The 17469-nt window shown below is 48.4% G+C and overlaps 1 protein-coding gene across 3 annotated transcripts in view; it reads right to left on the bottom strand.

The window, feature by feature from the left end:
• LOC140429471 (dmX-like protein 1) overlaps nt 1–17469 on the bottom strand; it is a 366142-nt gene that overhangs the window by 222286 nt on the left and 126387 nt on the right. For all 3 annotated transcript variants that reach the window (XM_072516509.1, XM_072516511.1, XM_072516510.1), the window contains exon 6: nt 9447–9513. In XM_072516509.1, the coding sequence (XP_072372610.1) occupies nt 9447–9513 (67 nt within the window). The remainder of the gene's footprint in view (nt 1–9446; nt 9514–17469) is intronic.

The following is a 17469-nucleotide window of genomic DNA, read 5'->3' as shown; positions in this document are numbered from 1 at the left end:
TCCTGTGTATACGGAGAGCTTGTCCATAGGGGATGGCTTCTTTAATGTGTTTCGGGTGGAAGCTGGAGAAGTAGAGCATCGTGAGGTTATCCATGGGTTTGTGGTAAAGCGAAGTGCTGAGGTGACCGTCCTTGATGGAGACGAGTGTGTCCAAGAATGCAACTGATTTTGGAGAGTAGGCCATGGTGAGTCTAATGGTTGGATGGAACTTATTGATGTCATCGTGTAGTCGTTTCAGTGATTCTTCGCCGTGGGTCCAAAGGAAAAAAATGTTATCGATGTGTCTGGTGTATAACGTCGGTTGAAGGTCCTGTGCGGTGAGTAGGTCTTGTTCCAACTTGTGCATGAAGATGTTGGCGTATTGGGGTGCGAATTTGGTCCCCATGGCTGTTCCGTGCGTCTGGATGAAGAACTTGTTGTCGAAGGTGAAGACGTTGTGATCCAGAATGAAGCGGATGAGTTGCAGAATTGCGTCTGGAGATTGGCAGTTGTCGGTGTCGAGTACTGAGGCTGTTGCAGCAAGGCCGTCGTCATGGGGGATGTTGGTGTAGAGTGCCGAGACGTCCATTGTGACGAGGAATGTTCCTGGTTCAACTGGTCCATGGGTGCTGAGTTTCGGTAGGAAGTCCGTCGTGTCGCGACAGAAGCTGGGCATACCTTGTACGATGGGTTTCAAGATGCCCTCGATGTAGCCAGAGGCAGTAGAGATCTCCAATGCGGGGAGTACGTGGAATGAGAGCACGTAGGGTGCTCTGAAGATCTGGATCCAAGGACTTGATCAGTCTGTTAAGTTGGCGGATGTGTTCCCTGGTCGGATCTGCGGTTAACTGTCTGTAGTGTTCTTGGTTGTTCAGTTGTCGGTATACTTCTTTGCAGTAGTCCGTTCTGTTCAGTATGACAGTGGCCGCTCCTTTGTCTGCTGGTTTGATGACGATGCTGTGGTTTGTCTTGAGAGCGCGGATGGCGGTGCATTGTGCTTGGGTGACGATCGGGGCCATTTTGTGAATGCAACTGATGAATCTGGCATTGACGCAACTCCTGACGGCTTGAGCACACATGTCGAGTCTAGGGCAGCGGCCTTCGGGAGGGGTCCAATTCGACTCTTTCCTCTTCGGTTGCCGCACCGCAGATCTCGGTCTGCTGTTCCGGTTCATTGGTAGTCTGCTTGGGTTCGCCGTTGGCCTCTTGGGGTCTGTGGAGGAATTACCGGAGCCTCATTCGCCTGATGAATTCCTCCGTGTCTGCCGCGAGACTGATGGGGTCCATTTTGGTGGTGGTGCAGAAATTGAGCCCTCTGCTGAGGACTTCGATTTCGTCTGGTTGAAGGATGTAGTCTGACAAGTTGACAATAGATTTCCCTGTATTGTTTTCCACTGTGGTACCGGGGGTGGCTTGGTTGCTGCTGGTGGTGATACCGAGTTTCTCAAGCTTCCTGTTCTTGGTGTGCATATAGGTGGCATAGTATTGTTGTCTCATCTGTTTGGCGGTGTTCCGCAGCTGGTCTGCTGCGTCCTGAGCGCAAGTTGAGAATATGGCCTCTATCTTGGTTTCCAGGTTGTGTCGTCCGCTGAAGAGCTGGCGTACGAGGTGGTTGGGGAGTGTGAGAGAGGTGCGACGGCAGTCTCCCAGCGTAGTCGGAGTTGTAGGTCTGTCTTTGAATCTGTCTATATATATATATTATATATATCCGAAAGCTAGTGACATCGAAACAAACCAGTTGGACTTTAACCTGGTGTTGTAAGACTTCTTACTGTGCTCACCCCAGTCCAACGCCGGCATCTCCACATCATAGGAAAACATAAGCACAAAGGGACTTGGGAATACTTGTTCACGATTCTCTTAAGGTTCAGTTGCAGTTCAGAAGGCAAATGCAATGTTAGCATTCATGTCAAGAGGGCTAGAATACAAGACCAGGGATGTACTTCTGAGGCTGTATAAGGCCTTGGACAGACCACATTTGGAGTATTGTGAGTAGTTTTGCGCCCCGTATCTAAGGAAGGATGTGCTGGCCTTGGAGAGGGTCCAGAGAAGGTTCACAAGAATGATCCCTGGAATGAACAGCTCGTCGTATGAGGAACGGTTGAGGACTCTGGGTCTGCACTCACTGGAGTTTAGAAGGATGAGGGGGGGATCTTATTGAAACTTACAGGATACTGCGAGGCCTGGGTAGACTGGACGTGGAGAGGATATTTCCACTTGTAGAGGACAGAGGACACCATCTCAGACTCAAGGGACGATCCTTTAAAACAGAGATGAGCAGGAATTTCTTCAGCCAGAGGGTGGTGAATCTGTGGAACACTTTGCCGCAGAAGACTGTGGAGGCCAAATCACTGAGTGTCTTTAAGCCAGAGATAGATAGGTTCTTGATTAATAACGGGATCAGGGGTTATGGGGAGAAGGCAGGAGTATGGGGATGAGAAAAAATATTAGCCATGATTGAATGGCGGAGCAGACTCGATGAGCCGAGTGGCCTAATTCTGCTCCTATGTCGAATGGTCTTATGGATATGGATAAGGAAAAAAGGGGAGGCTTAAGGCAGATAAAGGGGGCACAAACCATGGATGCCCTAAAGGAGTACAGAAAGTATAGCGGGGTGCTTAAAATAAAATTAGGAGACCGAAGAGAGCGCGTGGAAAAACACTGGCGGGCAAAGTAAAGCAAAATCTCAAGGTGTTTTATAGGTATTTTAAGGGCAACCAGGGAAAGAGTAGGGCCCATTAGGGACCAAAGTGGCAATCTGTGTGGAGCCAAAAGACGAAGTTACAGTATTAAATGAGTCCACGATGGAAAAGGATAATGTAGGTATAGAAAGACGGAAAGGGGATTGCGATATAATTAAACAGCAGCTGCCATATTCAGTTAGGTTTCTGTAAGTTAAAGAGTTTCAGTGGGTGAGTAGATTGATGCAGTGCAAGAGGTGGGTGGGGTGGAGGAACAGGCAGTAGTCAAATGGTCTGGGACTGTGGTCAGGTGGACGGATGGTGAGGAAGTCGGTTGGGTAGTCAAGCAGGTAGTTGGGTAGTCAGTTGTGGTGCAGTTTTGCCTGTGCCGGCTAATCCCGAGTTACGAGAAGTATTAACCAACAAAACATTTCTAAAAATATCCAGGTAAGTTCTGTGTTTCTGGCTCAAGTGTCGAGATATTCACGGAGAGCAGCAGAAATAAGTAAATAGGAAGGAGAAAGTTCCTCAACAATTTTCACATACATCTGAGACCCTACATTTGTGGGGTCCTGATGTGCATCTCCCAACTTGCATCTCATCTATGGCGATCTGGACACCGGCAGATTTGGTCATTGTTGGTTAACAAATATTTACTAAGCGTTCAAAATGAAAATTTGATTAAAAAATACATGCGTAGTTATCATTTGTTGACAAAAAAATTCAAATTCATTAAGGGTTAATAATTCTGTCAACTCAAATATATTTACTTCCAAGAACTCAGCAATCAGTCAAATGGCTTTTTAAATTGATTTTATCTGAGACATCAAATTGTTCCTTTTGAAGCCATGGTACAATTCAACATTATTTATAATAACTAAGAAAGCTGAAAGACCGACATGAGGTCTGCTGAGTGAGCAAGGAGAAATGCAAATTAATTTTTTAATTTAAAAAAATATATATTTTATTAAAGTTTTCAAACAGAATTTTTCCATTTTACAAATCAACATAAAAATAGTACAGTAACTGCTAAATAACATTATTTAAATATAGTGAACTAACAAAGTAACAAAAAATAGTGCTCCCCCCCCCTCACCCCCCTTGGGCTGCTGCTGCTGCTGATCTATTTTCCTTTAACGTTCCGTGAGATAGTCAAGGAACGGTGCCACCGCCCGGAGAACCCCTGAGCCGATCCTCAGCGCAAATTTTATTCGTTCTAGTTTTATAAACCCTGCCATATCATTTATCCAGGCCACCACGCCGGGGGGTTTCGCTTCCTTCCACATGAGTAAGATCCTTCGCCGGGCTATCAGGGACGCAAAGGCCAAAATATCGGCCTCTTTCGCCTCCTGCACTCCAGGCTCTTCCGCTACCCCAAATATCGCTCACCCCCAGCCTGGCTTGACCCGGACCTTCACCACCTTTGAGATCACCTTTGCCACTCCCCTCCAGTACTCATCCAGTGCCGGACACGACCAGAACATGTGTGTGTGGTTCGCCGGGCTTCCCAAGCACCTCCCGCACTTGTCCTCCATTCTGAAGAACCTGCTCAGTCTTGCTCCCGTCATATGTGCTCTGTGTAGAACCTTAAATTGAATCAGGCTAAGCCTGGCACACGAAGACGAAGAGTTTACCCTGCTTAGGGCATCAGCCCACAGACCCTCCTCAATCTCCTCTCCCAGCTCTTCTTTCCATTTTCCCTTCAGCTCCTCTACCATCGCCTCCCCCTCGTTTCTCATCTCCTGATATATTTCAGACACTAGGCCCTCCCCGACCCATACCCCGGAAATCACTCTATCTTGGATCCCCCGTGTCGGGAGCAGCGGAAATTCCCTCACCTGTTGCCTCGTAAACGCCCTCACTTGCATGTATCTGAAATTGTTCCCCGGGGGCAACTCATACTTTTCCTCCAGCGCTCCCAGGCTCGCAAACGTCCCGTCTAGAAACAAATCTCTCAGTTTCCTAATTCCTGCTCGTTGCCAGCTCTGGAACCCTCCGTCCATCTTTCCTGGGACAAACCTGTGGTTATTCCTGATCGGGGACCACACCGAGGCACCCGTCACCCCCGTGTCGCCTCCACTGCCCCCAGATCCTTAAGGTTGCCACCACCACTGGGTTTGTGGTATACCTTTTCGGGGAGAGCGGCAGCGGTGCCGTCACCAGCGCCTTTAGGCTCGTTCCTTTACAGGGCGCCATCTCCAGCCTCTTCCACGCCGCCCCCTCTCCCTCCCTCATCCACTTACAAACCATCACCACATTAGCGGCCCAGTACTAGTCGTCCAGGCTCGGCAACGCCAGTGCCCCTCTGTCCCTGCTACGCTGCAGGAACCCCCTCCTTACCCTCGGGGTCTTCCCTGCCCACACAAAGCTCATAATGCTCCTGTCTATTTTCTTGAAAAAGGCCTTTGTGATCAGAATGGGGACACATTGAAACACGAAAAGAAACCTCGGGAGAACCATCATTTTTACCGCCTGCACTCTGCCCGCCAATGAGAGCGGCAGCATATCCCACCTCTTGAAATCTTCCTCCATCTGCTCCACCAGCCGCGTCAGATTAAGTTTGTGTAGAGTTCCCCAGCTCCTAGATCCCCAAATATTGGAAGCTCCTTTCCACTCTCCTTAACGGCAGGGCGTCTATTCCTCTTCCCTGGTCCCCGGGGTGTATTACGAAAAGCTCGCTCTTCCCCATATTTAGCCTGTATCCCGAAAAATCTCCAAACTCCCTCAATATCTGCATAACCTCTGTCATCCCCTCTACAGGGTCAGCAACATATTGCAGTTGGTCATCTGCATAGAGTGACACTCGATGTTCCTCTCCCCCTCTAACCACCCCCCTCCATTTCTTAGAGTCTCTCAACGCTATGGCCAGTGGTTCAATTGCCAACGCAAACAGTAATGGGCACAGGGGACACCCCTGACTTGTTCCCCTGTGTAGCCGAAAATACTCCGATCTTTGCCTGTTTGTGACTACACTTGCCACTGGGGCCCCATATTAGGAGTCTGACCCATCTGACAAACCCCTCCCCGAACCCAAACCTCCTCAACACCTCCCACAAATACTCCCACTCTACCCTATCGAATGCCTTCTCCGCATCCATCGCCACCACTATCTCTGCCTCCCCCTCCGCTGGGGGCATCATTATCACCCCCAGCAGCCGATGAACGTTGACATTCAGTTGTCTCCCCTTTACAAACCCTGTCTGGTCTTCATGCACCACCTCCGGGACACAATCCTCTATCCTCGTCGCCAGCACTTTTGCCAGCAGCTTGGCGTCTACATTTAGAAGATAGGCCTATATGACCCGCATTGCAGCGGATCTTTATCCCGCTTCAGGATTAGTGATATCGTCGCCTCCGACATTGTCGGGGGTAGTATCCCCCCTTCTGAACCCGTCTGGTCCCGGGGCCTTCCCTGCTTGCATGTTCCCCAGTCCTTTAGTCACCTCATCCACCTCAATTGGCGCCCCCAGACCTGCCATCTCCTGCTCCTCCACCCTCGGGAACCTTAGTTGGTCCAGAAACTGTTGCATTCCCTCTTTTCCCTCCGGGGGTTGGGACTTATATAGCCTCTCATAGAAGGTCTTTAAACACCTCATTTACCATTCCCTGCTCTCCGCTCCGTAGTTCCCGTTTCATCCCTAACCTCCCCCAATCTCCCTCGCCTGCTATCCTCTTGCGAAGTTGGTGGGCCAGCAGCCGGCTCACCTTTTCCCCATACTCATATCTCATCCCCTGTGCCTTCCTCCACTGTGCCTCTGCCCTTTCCTGTGGTCAGCAGGTCAAACTCAGTCTGAAGTCTTCGCCTCTCTCTATATAGTCCTTCGTCCGGGGGCCTCCGCATATCTTTTATCCACCCTCAAAATCTCCCCCACTAATCTCTCTTTGCCCTCTTGTTTCTCCCTTGTGAGCTCTAATGGGAGATCAACTCTCCCCTAACCACCGCCTTCAGCGCTTCCCATACTACCCCCACCTGGACCTCGCCATCGTCATTGACCTCCAGGTATCTCTCAATACATCCCCGCACCCTTTCCACAGACCCCCTCATCCGCCAATAGTCCCACATCCAGTCGCCAGACTGGGGCGCTGCTCCCTCTCCTCTCCTAATTCCAGACCCACCCAGTGCGGGGCATGGTCTGAAACGGCTATGGCCGAGTACTCCGTTCCTGCCACTTTCTCGATCAGTGCCCTACTCAGAACAAAGAAATCTATTCGGGAGTATACCTTGTGGACATGGAAGAAAAAGGAGAACTCTTTGGCCAACGGCCTAGCAAATCTAGGATCCACTCCCCCCATTTGTTCCATGAACCCCCTAAGCACCTTGGCAGCCCCCCCCCCCCCCCCCCCATTACCAGGCTTCCCACCTCCAGGTCCGGGATACGTCCCAGCAGTCCGCTTCATAAATCCCGCGTCATCCCAGTTCGGGGCATATACATTTACCAGCACGACCTCCTTTCCCTGCAATCTACCACTCACCATCACATATCTACCCCCGTTATCCACCACTATATTCCTAGCCTCGAACGACACCTGGTTTCCCACCAGTAGCGCAACCCCCCCCTATTTTTTTGTGTCCAACCCCGAGTGGAAACACCTGTCCCACCCATCCTTTCCTTAACCTAACCTGATCCGCCACCTTCAGATGCGTCTCCTGAAGCATGACTACGTCTGCCTTCAGTCTTTTTAAGTGCGCGAACACCCCGAGCCCACTTAATCGGCCCTTTCAGGCCTCTCACATTCCACGTGATCAGCCGGATTGGGGGGGGCACCCGCCGACCCCCCCCGCCGGCCGACCCCCCCCGCCACCCCCCCTGCCCCCCCCCCCCCCCCCCGACCCCCCCCCCCCCCCCCCCCCCCCCACCGACCAGCCATCCCCCCTATTCTGGGCCAGCCCCCCCGTCCGGGTCCCCGCGCACCCACCCATCCCCCAGGCGGCGCCTTCCCGTCCCGACAACCCTCTTCTCTGACCAGCTCCCCCTTGCACTCAGCAAGCAGCAATCCAGTTACTCCCCCATGATGCTTCCGAAAGTCAGCTAACTCTAACTGACCCCCGGCTTCCCCTGTTCTCTCTTTGACCCCCCTGCGTGTGGAACTCTCTTCCTTCCTGCGGCTCTCTTCCCGCCATCATCTCCCATAGCGTGGGAAAAAAACCCGCGCTTTTCCTATCGGCCCCGCCCCCTATGGCGCAGCTCCCTCATTCCCCATCCCCCCCTCAGTCCCTTTTTCCACCGGCGCCCACATTTCTCCGTGTCCCCCCCCCCATCTAGAGGGACAAAAGTTCCCCGTCTATCGTTTCAATATTATAAACCCTCCCATTCCCCCAATTTACACTTCTGTACCACAACCTCATTGTTTCCCCCCCCCCCCCCAACATCAGTCTCTCAGTTCTAGTCCAGTTTCTCTTCTTGGATGAAGGTCCATGTCTCATCCGCCGTTTCGAAGTAGTAGTGCTTGCCCTGATGCGTGACCACAATTGCGCCGGCTGCAACATCCCAAATTTTATTTTCTTCCTGTGAAGCACTGCCTTGGCCCGATTGAAGCTCGCCCTCCTTCTCGCACACCTCCCGCGCTTCAGTCCTGATACACTCGTATAACCGCATTCTCCCACCTGCTACTCCGTACCTTCTTGGCCCAGCTCAAAACAGCCTCTCTGTCCGTGAAGCGGGTGAAATCTCACCACTATCGCCCTTGGTAGTTTCTCCCGCCTTTGGGTCTTCTCACAAGAACCCAATGAGCCCCTTACACCTCCAGGGGGCCCGATGGGGCCTCAGCTGCCCATTAGCGTATGGAGCATCGTGCTCACATAAGCCCCAACGTCAGGCTCCTCCGTTCCTTCGGGGAGACCCAGAATCCGGAGGTTCTTCCTCCTCGAGCTGTTTTCCAGGGCTTCCAGCCTTTCGATACATCTCTTATGTAGCGCCTCATGCGTCTCCGTTTTTACACACCAGGCCTGTATCTCATCTTCGTTTTCGGCTGCCTTTGCCTTCACTCCACGGAGCTCTATCGCCTGGACATTTTGTGTTTCCTTCAGCCCATTGCTTGCCAATAACATCGGCGCCAGCACCTCCTTCTTTAGTTTCCTCCACACACCGTCGGAGGAATTCCTGCTGGGTCTGGGCCCCATGCCGTCTGGGCTCCATCCGCCGCCATCTTGCTTCTTCCTTCTCTTCTCTGCCGCTGCTCCAAAGGATCCTTCGCAATCTGGCCACTGCCACTGGTCTTTTCCATACACACCCGGGGGGGGGGGGGGGACACACACCTTCCTTCGTCACCCCACACTGGGTTAGGTCTGAAAAAATTTCCGATGGGGCTCCCGAAAAGAGCTCAAAAGTCCATTAGAACCGAGCTGCCGAAACGTGCGGCTTAGCAGTGCATCACCGCAACCGGAAGTCTCCAAATTAATTTTTAATGAAACTATTAAATAATTTTCTATTTGCAACAATTGACCACCAGGATTTTATTCAATTGACTGTTTTGTCAGCCAAATCTTTCCTGCTAATAAGATATTTGAATGAAATGAAATATACATAATTCACGGTTAAGTGAAAATTCCAATAACTGTTTAATTCTCAATTTGTGCAGCTATTTCGTGGATAATAGCTGCAGTTACTATATCAAAACACAGTTGTTTAACTTGCGACTGCTCAACTCAACTACTTCAACTTCATGGGTATGTTTGAAACACTTATAATAGTTATTTCTTTTAAAAATGAAATGAAGTGAACCATCCGCAAGACACATCAAATATTAAGTCAGTGTTCTATCACAGCTAAACAAAAGTACAAATACCTTTCCCACTGTTGCGAAGAATTCGCCATCTGGAGACACTTTTAACAGATGGATTGGAGATGCAGTTCTGTAAAAGCAAATCAATATTCTTAGGTCACACCAACTCAACAGCTAACACCAAGTCCAAATAGTTTTTCTGAACCTAAAATTTCAAAACTGAATACAAATGTGCCAGGAAGGGAGGTTGTGAAGTGCTAGGGAAGAAAAGGCTGAAACAAAAAAAAACGTTACCAGCACGAGTAAACAAATTACCAAAGTCAAACGAAATTACATTCTCATTTCCTCCCCTCTTCTACCGAAGGTGGTTTCGCATACTACAGCACATATTTTTAGCTGATGACAACCTTCTAGCTTCTTACCAAAGTTAATATTTGAGCCTGGAGAGTGAACATTACTGGCATCATGGGACATTTCACATGAGCACAATCCTGTTCTCAAGTATCATTTACACAACCCAATTTTCAGCATGGTCAAAATTAGGAGCAATTTTTCTTCATGCTTGCTACACCAAGGCCCACTGCATTATCTTCCTACTGAGGCCAACAGTGAGCTGGGAACTCAACATAAACCAGAGATTCAATCTTTAGCTGCCTGATCCATATGCCTCAACACTAGAAGTGGTAGATTTATTCTGTAAGGGAGGGAAGGACAAAAAGGAGGCTAAGGAAACAACGACAACTTGTATACAATTTTGGATACTGTTGGGGAAAGCAGAATTGGCTATAGTTGAGGTTCCAGAGGACTGGCGAACAGCCAAAACTGTTGTTCTTTGTTTAAGGGTAGAAGGAATAATCCAGGAAATTATAGGCCATTGATCTTTACATCAGTGGTAGGTGTCATAATATACACCAGTATATCATGGTGCAGATACACACACACTGATGGACACACAGCGGGACCAATCAACACACACAACACCGCAGCCAATCACCAGTTAGAGCACACACACTATAAAGACAGGGGGCATCAGAGTTCCCGCTCATTCCAGCTGCAGCCTCCTAGTAGGACAGAGCTCACAGCCTGCAGCACAGATCTTCACCATGTGCTGAGTGCATAGACTGGTTAGGACAGGCATAGGTCTTTAGTTCAATCTTTCTACAAATATATGAAACAAAAAAAGAGTGGCCAAGGTAAATATTGGTCCTTTAGACGATGAGAAGGGAGATTTAATAATGGGAGGTGAGGAAATGGCTGAGGAACTGAACAGGTTTTTTGGGTCGGTCTTCACAGTGGAAGACACAAATAACATGCCCTGATGGAATGCATCCCAGAGTGCTAAAAGAGATGGCTAGGGAAATTGCAAATGCACTAGTGATAATTTACCAAAATTCACTAGACTCTGGGGTGGACCCGGCGGATTGGAAATTAGCAAACGTGACACCACTGTTTAAAAAAGGAGGTAGGCAGAAAGCGGGTAATTATAGGCCAGTGAGCTTAACTTCGGTAGTAGGGAAGATGCTGGAATCTATCATTAAGGAAGAAATAGCGAGGCATCTGGATGGAAATTGTCCCATTGGGCAGACGCAGCATAGGTTCATAAAGGGCAGGTCGTGCCTAACTAATTTAGTGGAATTTTTTGAGGACATTACCAGTGCGGTAGATAACAGGGAGCCAAATGGATGTGGTATATCTGGATTTCCAGAAAGCCTTTGACAAGGTGCCACACAAAAGGTTGCTGCATGAGATAAAGATGCATGGCATTAAGGGGAAAATAGTAGCATGGATAGAGGATTGGTTAATTAATAGAAAGCAAAGAGTGGGGGTTAATGGGTGTTTCTCTGGTTGGCAATCAGTAGCTAGTGGTGTCCCTCAGGGATCAGTGTTGGGCCCACAACTGTTCACAATTTACATAGATGATTTGGAGTTGAGGACCAAGGGCAACGTGTCCAAGTTTGCAGACGACACTAAGATAAGTGGTAAAGCAAAAAGTGCAGAGGATACTGGAAGTCTGCAGAGGGATTTGGATAGGCTAAGTGAATGGGCTAGGATCTGGCAGATGGAATACAATGTTGACAAATGTGAGGTTATCCATTTTGGTAGGAATAACAGCAAAAGGGATTATTTAAATTATAAAATGTTAAAACATGCTGCTATGCAGAGAGACCTGGGTGTGCTAGTGCATGAGTCGCAAAAAGTTGGTTTACAGGTGCAACAGGTGATTAAGAAGGCAAACGGAATTTTGTCTTTCATTGCTAGAGGGATGGAGTTTAAGGCTAGGGAGGTTATGCTGCAATTGTATAAGGCGTTAGTGAGGCCACACCTGGAGTGTGCTCAGTTTTGGTCTCCTTACTTGAGAAAGGACGTACTGGCACTGGAGGGTGTGCAGAGGAGATTCACTAGGTTAATCCCAGAGCTGAAGGGGTTGGATTACAAGGAGAGGTTGAGTAGACTGGAACTGTTCTCGTTGGAATTTAGAAGGATGAGGGGGGATCTTATAGAAACATAAAATTATGAAGGGAATAGATAGATGCGGGCAGGTTGTTTCCACTGGCGGGTGAAAGCAGAACTAGGGGGCATAGCCTCAAAATAAGGGGAACTAGATTTAGGACTGAGTTTAGGAGGAACTTCTTCACCCAAAGGGTTGTGAATCTCTGGAATTCCTTGCCCAGTGAAGCAGTAGAGGCTCCTTCATTAAATGTTTTTAAGACAAAGATAGATAGTTTTTTGAAGACTAAAGGGATGAAGGGTTATGGTGTTCGGGCCGGAAAGTGGAGCTGAGTCCACAAAAGATCAGCCATGAGCTCATTGAATGGTGGAGCAGGCTCGAGGGGCCAGATGACCTACTCCTGCTTCTAGTTCTTATGTTCTAATATCGTGTTAACCCACAGTGAAAGTATGTTCAATAGTTTCTGACTTAATAAAATAGTGTTGCACTATTTTAAGTGTTGGCGGCCTGTATGTGTTCCACGGATCCAGAGCACCCAACACATCAGTCGGGAAATTATTGGAAAAGATTCTTAGGGACAGGATTTTCTCATATTTGGAAACAAATGAACATTTGCAATAAGCAGCATGGTTTTGTGAAGGGGAAGTCATATCTCACTAACTTGATCAAATTTTTTGTGGAAGTGACGAAGGTGATTAATTTTTTAAAAATATGTGTACCCAATTGATTTTTCGAATTAAGGGGCAATTTAGCGTGGCCAATCCACCTAGCCTGCACATCTTTGGGTTGTGGGGGCGAAACCCATGCAAACACGGGGAGAATGTCCAAACTCCACACGGACAGTAACCCAAAGCCGGGATCGAACCAGGGACTTCGGCGCCGTGAGGCTGCAGGGCTACCCCACTGCGCCACCGTGCAGCCCGATGAAGATGATTAATGAAGGCAGAGAATTGATGTTGTCAACATGGACTTCAGTAAAGCCTTTCACAAGGTCCCTCATGGCAGACTGGTACAAAATGTAAAATCACAAGGTAAGCTGGCAAGATGGATACAGAACTGGCTCTGTCATGGAAGATAGAGGGTAACGGTGGAAGGGTGCTTTTCGGAATGGAAGGCTGTGACTAGTGGTGTTCTGTAAGGATCAGTGCTGGGACCTTGTTGTTCGTAGCAGATATAAATGATTTGGAGGAAAATGTAGCTGGTCTGATTAGTATGTTTGCGGATGACACAAAGATTGGTGGAGTTGTGGATAGTGAAGACGATTGTCAGAGGATACCGCAGGACATAGATCTGTTGGAGACTTGGGTGGAGAAATGGCAGATGAAATTTAATCCGGACAAATAATAATAATATTTATTGTCACAAGTAGGCTGACATTAACACTGAAATGAAGTTACAGTGAAAAGCCCCTAGCCGCCACATTCTGGCGCCTGTTCAGGTATACGGAGCGAGAATTCAGAATGTCCAATTCACCTAACAGCACGTCTTTCGGGACTTGTGGGAGGAAGCCGGTGCACCGGGAGTAAACCCACGCAGACACAGGAAGAACGGCTTGGAAGGTCTAATACAGGTGGGAATTATACAGTAAATGGCAGAACCCTTAGGAGTATTAACAAGCAAAGGGGTCTGGGCATGCAGCTCCACAGATCTCTGAAAATGGCAACGCAGGTGGATATCAGTCAAGGAGGCATATGGCATGCTCGTCTTCATCAGGCACGGCATCGAGTATAAAAATTGGTAAGTCATGCTGCAGCTGTATAAAACCTTGCTCAGTCTACATTTGGAATATTGCATATACTTCTGGTCATCATACTACCAGATGCTATGGGGAGGATACAGAAAAAGTTTACTAGGATGTTGCCTGGTCTGGAGGGTAGTAGCTATGAGGAGAGGTTAGATAAACTTGGATTGTTTTCACTGGAATGACAAGGATTGAGGGGCGATAGAGGTTTACGAAATTATGAGTGGCATGGACAGAATGGAGAGTAAGACTTTTTTTCCCAGGTTCAAAAAGTCAGTTATTAGGGGACATAGGTTTTAAGTTGCACCTGAACCGAAACGGGACCAGCGTTCTTGCAGGGAGGTTTGCTAGTGCTGTTGGGGATGGTTTAAACTAACCCTACGTATGTGCGCTCCCAGGGGTGGGATCCTGAGAGAAGGTTGCGGGCGGCACGGTGGCTAGCACTGCTGCCTCACAGCGCTAGGGGCCCATGTTTGATTCCGCACTCTGGTGACTGTGTGGAGTTTGCACGTTCACCCAGTGTCTGTGTGTGGTTCATCCGGGTGCTCCGTTTTTTTCCTCCCACAGTCCAACGAAATGCGGGTTTGGTGGATGGCCACACTAAATTGCCACCTAGTGTCCAAAACGTTAGGTGGGGTTATGGTGGGGAAGTGAGAATAGGCAGGATGCTTTTTCAGAGGGTCGGTGCAGGCTCGATGGGCTGAATGGCCTCCTTCTGCACTGTAGGGATTCTATGATTCTAGGGCAAAATGCACAGCCAGAATTAGATGCGACAGCAAGTAAGTTGGGAAGGAATCAAAGTTATAGGCCAGTTAAGTCACAAGGAGGTTTGGCAAGATTGGATGGTATTTATCTTAATGCAAGGACAAGGCAGATGAGTTTAGGGCACAAATTAAAACATGGATATATGTCATCATTGCGGGTCAGGATTGACAGCTCAATATTCCAGGATACAGGATCTTCCGGTAAGGCAGGGACGTAAAAGAGGAGGTAATCAATTGCAGCAGCAAGGAGGGGTGACATTTTAGAAGGCGCTTTAAATGAAGCAATATGGGTAGAGTTTAAAATCAAAAAGGAGCAACCGCATGGCTGCAAGTGTTCTATCTGCCCCCTAACAGTCCAAGAGAAAGAGGAGAGCAGATACGTAGGCAAATTTCAGAGAAGTTTAATTGGGAGGCACGGTAGCACAGTCATTAGCGCTGTTGCTTCACAGCTCCAAGGTCCCAGGTTCGATTCCCGGGTTGGGTCACTGTGTGTGGAGTCTGCACGTTCGCCCTGTGTCTGGGTGGGTTTCCTCCGGGTGCTCCGGTTTCCTCCCACAAATCCCGAAAGTAGGGAATTTGGACGTTCTGAATTCTCCCTCTGTGTACCCGAACAGGCGCTGGAATGTGGCGACTAAGGGCTTTTCACAGTAACTTCATTGCAGTGTTAATATAAGCCTACTTGTGACAATAAAGATTATTATTATTATAAGTAATAGGGTCGTGGTCATGGTGGATTTTAACTTCCCCAACATTAACTGGGGTAGGCAGTGTGAAAGGTTTAGAGGGAGGAGTCTTAAAATGCATCCAGGAGAACTTTTTAAGCCAAAACGTAGAAGGTCCTGCATGAGAGGGGGCGGTCCTGGACTTACGTTTAGGTAACAAAGCCAGGCAAGTTGTTGAAGTATCAGTGGGGGTGCATTTTGCAGACCATGATTCAAGATTGTTATGGAAAAGGACAAGGATGGGCCTGAAATCAAAGTTCTAAATTTGGGGGGGGGGGGGGGGGAAAGAGGCCGGTTTTAATAAGAACAGATCTAATTTGTCAGAGTGGACTGGGAGCAGATACTTTTAGGTAAGTCTGTGACAGGACAGTGGGACATACTCAAGAAGCAACCAAGGAGAGTATAGGGACAACATGTTCCAATAAAACAAAAGGGAGGGACCAACAAATCCAGTGAACCCTGGATATCGAGAGAGGGTAAGGCACATATAAAGGGCGTAAAATGAGTGTGTTGAGCTACAGGAAGATATAGATGGGATTGGCAAGTGGGAAGAAAAGTGGTAGATGGAATTTCATAGAATTTACAGTGCAAGAGGCGGCCAGTCGGTCCATCAAGTCTGCATTGACCCTGACAAAGAACACCCCACTGAAGCCCACATATCTACCCTATCCCCGTAACCCCCACTTAACATTTTTGGACACTAAGGGCAATTTAGCATGGCCAATCCACCTAAGCCGCACATCTTTGGACTGTGGGAGGAAACCGGAGCACCCAGAGGAAACCCACGCAGACACAGGGAGAACGCGCAGACTCCGCACAGACAGTGACCCAGCCGGGAATCGAACCTGGGACCCTGGAGCTGTGAAGCAACTGTGCTAACCACCATGCTACCGTGCTGCCCCTGAATTTAACCCTACAAAGTGTGAGGTGATACACTTTGGAAGGAGCAATGTTGCAAAGAAGTTCTGAGGAACAAAGGGACCCTGACGTGTTTGTCCATAAATCTCTGAAGGCAGAAGGGCAAGTTAATAGGGTGGTGAAAAGGGCAAATGGGACACTTGCCTTTTCAATCAAGGCATAGATTGCAAAAGCAGGGAGGAGTTATATAAAACTTTGATGAGGTCACAGCTGGAGTACTTCGTGCATTTCTGGTCATCACATTATAGGAAGGATGTGATTGCACTGGAGCACTGCAGAGGCGATTCACCAAGATGTTGCCGCGAATGGAACATGTAAGTTATGAAGATAGGTTTAATAGACTTGGGTTGTTTTCACTGGACCAGAGAAGATTGAGGAGCGACTTGATCGAGGTGGACAAGATTATGAGAGGCATGGGCAGGATGGATAGGGTGCAGCTGTTCCCCTTAGTTGAAGCGTCAGTTGCGAGGGGGTACAAGATCAAGGTGAAAGTCAGGAGGTTTAGGGGGGGGATTTGAGGAAAATCTTTACCCTGAGAGTGGTGACGGTCTGGAACGCACTGCCTGGGAGGGTGGTAGAGGTGGGTTGCCTCACATCGTTTAAAAGGTATTTGGATGAGCAATTGACATGTCATAGCCTTGAATGTTATGAGCCAAGTGCTGGCAAAAGGGATTAGGTCGGCAGGTCAGGTGTTTTTCATGCGTCGGTGCAGACTTGATGGGCCGAAGTCTTACGTATTATTCTGTGATTCTGTGAGAACTGCAGAAGCCTCAGAGGTGTTTAGAACGTGCAAGACGGAACTTAAAAATAAAATTAGGGGAGTAAAAAGGGGACATGAAACGACACTGGCAGGTAAAATAAAGGAAAATCCTAAATTGTTTTACAAGTACATTAAGGTTTAACGGATAACATACATAGATACATAGAAGATAGGAGGAGGAGGCCTTTTGTTCCTTCGAGCCAGTTCCGCCATTCATCACGATCATGGCTGATCATCCAACTCAATAGCCTAATCCTGCTTTCTCCCCATAACCTTTGATCCCATTCTCCCCAAGTGCTATATCCAGCCGCCTCTTGAATATATTCAAAGTTTTAGCATCAACTACTTCCTGTGGGAATGAATTCCACAGGCTCACCACTCTTTGTGTGAAGAAGTGTCTCCTTCTCTCTGTCCGAAATGGTTTACCCTGAATCCTCAGGCTGTGACCCCTGGTTCTGGACACATCTATCATTGGTAACATCTTCCCTGCATCTACCCTGTCTAGTCCCTTTAAAATTTAATAAGTCCTATGAGATACCCCCCCATTCTTCTGAACTGCAGCGAGAACAATCCCAACCTAGTCAATCTCTCCTCATATGACAGTCTCCTCAACCCTGGAATCAGTCTGGTAAACCTTCGCTCCACTCCCTCGAGAGCAAGAACAGCCTTCCTCAGAGAAGGAGACCAAAACTGCACACAATACTCCAAGTGTGGCCTCACCAAGGCACTGTA

This window comes from Scyliorhinus torazame, chromosome 9, assembly GCF_047496885.1.
Source record: "Scyliorhinus torazame isolate Kashiwa2021f chromosome 9, sScyTor2.1, whole genome shotgun sequence".
In the NCBI taxonomy this organism is placed as follows: Eukaryota; Metazoa; Chordata; class Chondrichthyes; order Carcharhiniformes; family Scyliorhinidae; genus Scyliorhinus; species Scyliorhinus torazame.
Note: the sequence above shows the minus strand (reverse complement) of the source record. Positions and strands in the feature narration are given on the sequence as shown.